The 6,079-nt window shown below is 35.1% G+C and overlaps 1 protein-coding gene across 1 annotated transcript in view; it reads left to right on the top strand.

The window, feature by feature from the left end:
- LOC115875601 (nuclear protein localization protein 4 homolog) overlaps positions 1–5,488 on the top strand; it is a 46,416-nt gene extending 40,928 nt beyond the window's left edge. Inside the window, exons 9-11 of the mRNA XM_030891098.1 lie at positions 856–1,028; positions 3,250–3,494; positions 5,063–5,488. Coding sequence (XP_030746958.1) covers positions 856–1,028; positions 3,250–3,494; positions 5,063–5,207 — 563 coding nt within the window. The 3' untranslated portion in view covers positions 5,208–5,488. The remainder of the gene's footprint in view (positions 1–855; positions 1,029–3,249; positions 3,495–5,062) is intronic.
- Positions 5,489–6,079: the final 591 nt, after the last annotated feature.

Here is a 6,079-nt window from a genome sequence, read left to right as displayed (position 1 = left end):
ACATACTATGTCTTTACCGTTTTTTAAATAACTCCAAAAATAACCCAGTTATTCAAGTTTGAAAAAGAAAAAAATATATTTGTTTTAAAAAAAATGAGAGCCACCGGATAGTTTCTGTATTTGCTTCCATTTTAGTGCCGTAACCGTGGTAAGAGATTAAGAAATTATATACGTTGGAACCTTTGCGGTGAACAGACAGTTCTAAAGTTTTTAAATATACAGGAAAACTTAAAAGAAAATACACGATTTCCAACATCTTTTTGCGAAAAAAAATGTAAGCCCTGTTTCTGGGGTTGAAATATACCATTTCTGTGTGTACCTCATTATAGTCTGAGAACCACTTAAAAATACACTTGATTTTCCTAAACTTTTAAGATATTCTCAACAAATGATTGAAACAATATTAATTACATTTTAAATTAACAAAAGAAATCATTAGGTTATTCTGTTAGGTAGATAACAACATAAGCGCAGTTTTATTTTTAACATTTTTATTATTTGAGATCTACGCTCTGCAGCACTACCTCTTTACAGGTCACGAGCCGCCACTGTACACCATAAGAAATAACTGTACCTTTTTGGTAATCTATCTGCGTAAAACTTTAAGTTTTTAGCACTTAAGTTAATCAATTATTTCTATACTTTCATTATTAATTAAACTGCATTATGATGATATCATACAATTTTCTAATGCCAACATAGCTTTCACAAGTAAACGTGTAAAAAATGGTGCAAAACAAATTAATGTTTTGCTACCAAATCTAAAGAAGGAACTTTTAATTTAAAAATAGAAATCCTTTGTTTGACTTGTTTTATTAATTTCTAAATTACATTGACATATTTCGTTTTTCAGGAAAAAAGATTCATACGGCAACGAAGTGTCTCGACTTGCTAGACCATTACCAGTTGAATACTTGCTGGTAGATGTTCCAGCTTCAACACCAGTGACTCCTCAATATACTTTCAATCCGGATCCAGAAAAGCATCCCTTCCCGGTTGAAAACCGATTTATAGATGGACATATTCAGGTAAGATCAGCAAGATTTTTATTAGGGTCAGGTGTTGTAAAAATGAGACACGCAATATATTTAGGTAAAAAATGAGACAGACATTCAATAAAACTACTCGAAACTACTGACTGTTTTCTTGTTATATCCCCATAATGTAATATTTGTATGATAAATCATGGAAAAACTGAAATTGCAAATCCATTGTCTCGTTTTGAGGTTCAAAACTTTTGAAACGGACTTTTTCACTACATATTTTTGTTCATTTTTAATTTAATTTAATCTTTTTTTTACACTTACAGTTTATAAATGCGTTGCGACGATGTAATTTTATTGTATTCTGATTTAAATTATATGCAGGTGTTCTTTATTAATTTAGATTTTTTTTTATTTGACTATTTAATTCTACTATTAAAAAAATCTGCATATGGCCACTCCAGCATTTAATATAAATTATATTTTTTTTATCTTATATTTTATTTGTCTTATCTTTAACCCAGCATGTCTTACTTTAATTTTATGGGTTAAATATTAGACATACTGAACCTTTTAGGGATATGGTATATATAAAAGTATACCTTTTGGTATACTTTTACTTTTGCAATAATTCTCTTAAGCGGCGGCTACACGACAGCGACTTACCTGCACGGTATAGTTTGCGCTAACTAGAAGGAACACTGTGCGGTGTCCACACGATGCAAGTAAGAGCGTACATTCATCATTATTTTTATTCTGAATTTGTGGTTCCGTTCGTGGAAATGTCAAGTGACGAATTATTAATTATTTTTTGATTTATTAAAAAACAGCAAAATAAACGGTATAGATCGAAGTGGAGTAAAAACTGACTTAAATAGAAAACCATTTTCTTGTACGCATCATTTTTTCTGTTTCTATCGGAATAATCTTTCAATTTTATCTTCCATAGACATGGCAACGATCAATATATTTCAATAAAACTCGTCATAAACTCCTTATTGGAATAAGTACGAATATCAGACATTTTCTAAGAGTTGATAACTAATAACACAAAACCCACAAAAGTCACAAAACTGTACCTTGAACTCGCTGATATCGTCTACACGTATGATATCACCGCACAAACTGGTTTGCGCAAACTAAAATCTTTAGCAGCGCGACGTTTACGCAGGCCGCGCTTGTTGGTTTGTGCATGCTACCGTTTTACCGTCTACACACAGGGAGTTCCCGATACAAACCGGTTTGCGCAGGTAAGCTTGTGGTTAATCTTGTACGTGTAGCCTGCCCTTTACAACCAAATGGGTTTTATAGAAGAAATACTTCTGTATTTAAATGGTTGTAACTAAGAAAAAATCCAAAAGTTTTGAAAAATGTCTCAATTTTACACCACTTGATCCTATATTAACCTTTCATGTAAACAGTAAAATTTAGCTTACCACGACAAGAGTCGTTGGTAATGGGTTGATTTCAAATATTATATTTGTAAAGTTTCATCTCTCCAAAAAAGTCCTATGGGTATTTCGCCACTGTAAGAAAATCTACAAAATAAAATAGAGTTATTTTTTGTAAACACTGCTACGTTAATCCAACGGAGCCTAATTGTCAGCAGTGGTTTACTAATAAACAAATTTGCCTAACGAACAAAAAATGCTTAACGAAAGCAAAAAAAACACAAAGAACAAATAAAAAATCTATTTAAATGTCTAAATACAACTATTCAAGAACACTTTAGTTTTTTTCAATAGATACGTCTACAAAAACCGTTGACGTTCTGTTAAAATGACATTATATCAAGTTAAACTTTAAAAATAATAATTACTACCTGATAACAATTACTTAATAAGGTAAAACGAAAAATCTTCAAACTTTCTGTATGATTATTTTTCATTGTTTTTAATTTTTACGTATGTTGTGTTTATTTATGTTATGTCCTTTAAAATCAAAAAAGCGATTGCCATACATTACTAACATCTAGAGATGCATGAGGAGGAATACATTTATTTTTCATTAGATTGTATAAAAAGCCTCTTTTATTTTTCTTTTAGAGGCTATCGCTTCTTTCATTATAATTTTTGCGTATCTGTACTCCGTGTCCCATGAACATTATTTTAATTTACACAGTAGTGTTTACAAAAAATAACTATTTTATTTTGTAGATTTTCTTACAGCGGTGAAATATCCATAGTACTTTTTTGGAGAGATTATATTTGTGTTATACATAGAGAATATTGATACTCAGTTGCGTATCCTTTTTTTGTACCATTAGGATTTCAATGCCTTGACAACATACCTCCAACAATTCAACTTCGACGAATTCTACGAAGCGATCGACGACTTCCATTTACTGATCTACATTGCCACCATGGAAATGCTGCCTATGCGAGAATATTTAGGCCCTCTGTTGGACGCTTTGCGCAACAAAGATAGGAACGCAGCTACTGAGTGGTCGAGGTCTGAACAATGGGCAACATTGGAACAATTGATAGCAGCTAGTTCACCGCCACCTTCGAGGTATGAAACATTTTTGAAGAAATCTTATTTTGCGTTTAGACGGCTGAAAATTGGGTATAGTTTTGTAAAATCAAAAAAGGAACACCTTTTTCAAATTAAGTTTTTCAAAAGTCGGAAAGGAAATCTATTTTTAGACATCTTTTACTTTAAATGTCATATTTGACAGATCTTGTGTCATTTTTAATCAATACCAGAGCAGAGACTACTACCCAAGTCAAATGTCACCTAAGTCAATAAATAAAAAAAAATATATGATGCGGACTAAAATTAGTTAATCACTAGGTTAGGTTATGTTGCTGGGATTTGGGATCATGTTTGATCCCTCACTCGGAGGCCTTGGGCCCATTGCGATACCTCTGTATTGTTGTACCGAACCTTCCCCTCATTCTTTCTTTGCGTTAAAGCACTTCCAGCTCTTTACAAAATTCCCGATGTCGCTGATGTTGGCTTCTGCTGCTTCCTCTAGTCCCTCCAAAAAACCTTGCCCTAAAGTTTTAATGCGTCGGTATTCCAGTGCCTGGACAGTAGCACAGCAGGTGTTCTATGGTTTCTTCTTTCTCTGCAGTAGTCGTCGTTGAAAATCTTCCATCTCACGAGGTTTACCCCCGTGGGGCAGTTTCCAGTGATGACACCTACAATTTTGCGTACTAGGTTCTTTTTGTGCTCTAGTAGTTGTTTTGTCTTTTTGCTATCTACCACTGGCCACAGTCTTCGAGCTGTAGCGCAGTCCTCACGATGTTGCCACGTCTCTTGCTGCTTGGCCTTGATGATAGTTCCTATAGCTTCCTTCAGTGTGTTAATCGTCACATGTGGTGGGTCAGCTGCCACGGCCTCTCCCCTAGCCCCCTCTTTGGCGAGTCTGTTAGCTTCTTGATTGCCCACCACATAGCTGTGGCCTGGCACCCAGCCTTTACGCAGCCAGGACCTCTCGTACCTCTCGGAAGTCCATCACAGTTTTCGATCTCACTGATTGCATGATGATGCTTTTTAAAGCGCCCAAATTGTCAGAGTATATCACGATATCCCCTATTGGTCTATCAGCGATTTTCTCTCGTATACAACTGGCCACTTCCTTTATGGCGTAAACCTCTGCTTGTAGAACATTACCGATAGCCTTAAAGATCGTCGGTAGATTAAAGATCCGATAGCCGTAAAGATCGTCGGATACCTGTGTCTCCTGAAGTTACGGAAGCATCTGTGTAGACTGCTATCTCTTGAGTGTTCATTACTTTGTTGCTTTCCCATTCTTCTCTTGTCGGGATGCGAATCCTTATTTTTCCTCTAAAATCATGTTTGGTGATCATATAGTCGGTTTTCTGGTCTAGCAGATGTGGACTTTTGTTCGCCATGATTTTCCCTATCACTGGCAATATCCTCGAGTGACGTAGTTGGTCTGGTTCCACAGATCGTATTCCCCTAGCGACCAGATCCTTGACGAGCCACTCGATTGATGGCAAGTCCAGGTAGCTAACCACTAAGTAAAGTGACTTTCGTACTATCACTAAAACAATCTAAAAATCTGTTTTGTTTTTGATACCTACCATATTATGTTTTATTTTTCTTTCCAGACCCGGTAGTGTTTCATCTGGAAACATTAATTCCTCTGCCGGAGCATCAACTGGGCCGAAGTGGACCTGCCCATTTTGCACGTTCATCAACGAGTCCGACGCTCACAGTTGCGAGATGTGTAACTTGCCTCGGTCGCGGTCTTAGGACGGGCATCCCGAAACCGATGAGCCTCTTGATGTGGAATAGATTTTCCTTTCTAACGGTCCCCAAGTAGCTCGAAAAAAGGATAAAGGGGGACAAGCCGCGTTTTTACAGAACGTTTTTTTAACACTAATCAAATGTTACGTGAATAATTCGGTTCAGTTCTAATTTATTTTCTTTTGCTGTAAATACATACTATATACAACTGTTTTCATTTCTGTAGATATAAGACGGTTTATTTTAACATACCTATATAATGAAATGGTGAAATGAATAAAATTTTTCAAAATTTTAAGAATTGATTTTTTTGTTTAAAGTGATAGACTTATAGAATTTTTTGTACCAGTTTGAACTGTCTAATGTTCTACAGGGTGTCATTGAAATGGTGTAAAAAAATCAGTGGTTGATAGTACTCCTAAAAATAGTAAAAAAAGTTCCTATATGTATAGAGCGGAAAATGCATATTAAGAGAGTTAGGGTCACTGAAAGGGTGAATTTAAAAAACGGTTGTTTTGAAATTGTAGGCTTAAAAAACCAAGATAAAATTTCGAAAAAAAATCCTCTGCCATAAATTTTGACCTTAAATCAAATGGTGATACTGAAAAATTATTTGGAAAAGCGGAAAGGGTAGTTTTTGCAAGGGTATGGGGTTGTTTCATGAATAACTTTTTTGAGGTTGTTTTTTTTGCACCGTGGGTTCACTTTTTGAAAACTACATACTTCTTCCGACAAAAAGGTACTCTTGTTGCACATCACCCAGAGCGATGGTTTTCGAGAAAATTATAGGCAAAGAATTTGCTCTGATGGGTTGCTAACCGATTAATCAACATAAACTTATGAAAGTTATGGCGGTTCAAAAGTAACCAAGTAGTTAT

This window comes from Sitophilus oryzae, unplaced genomic scaffold (genome assembly GCF_002938485.1).
Source record: "Sitophilus oryzae breed Bouriz unplaced genomic scaffold, Soryzae_2.0 scaffold_1390_pilon_pilon, whole genome shotgun sequence".
NCBI lineage: Eukaryota > Metazoa > Arthropoda > Insecta > Coleoptera > Curculionidae > Sitophilus > Sitophilus oryzae.
This window is presented reverse-complemented; position numbering and strand designations above follow the sequence as displayed.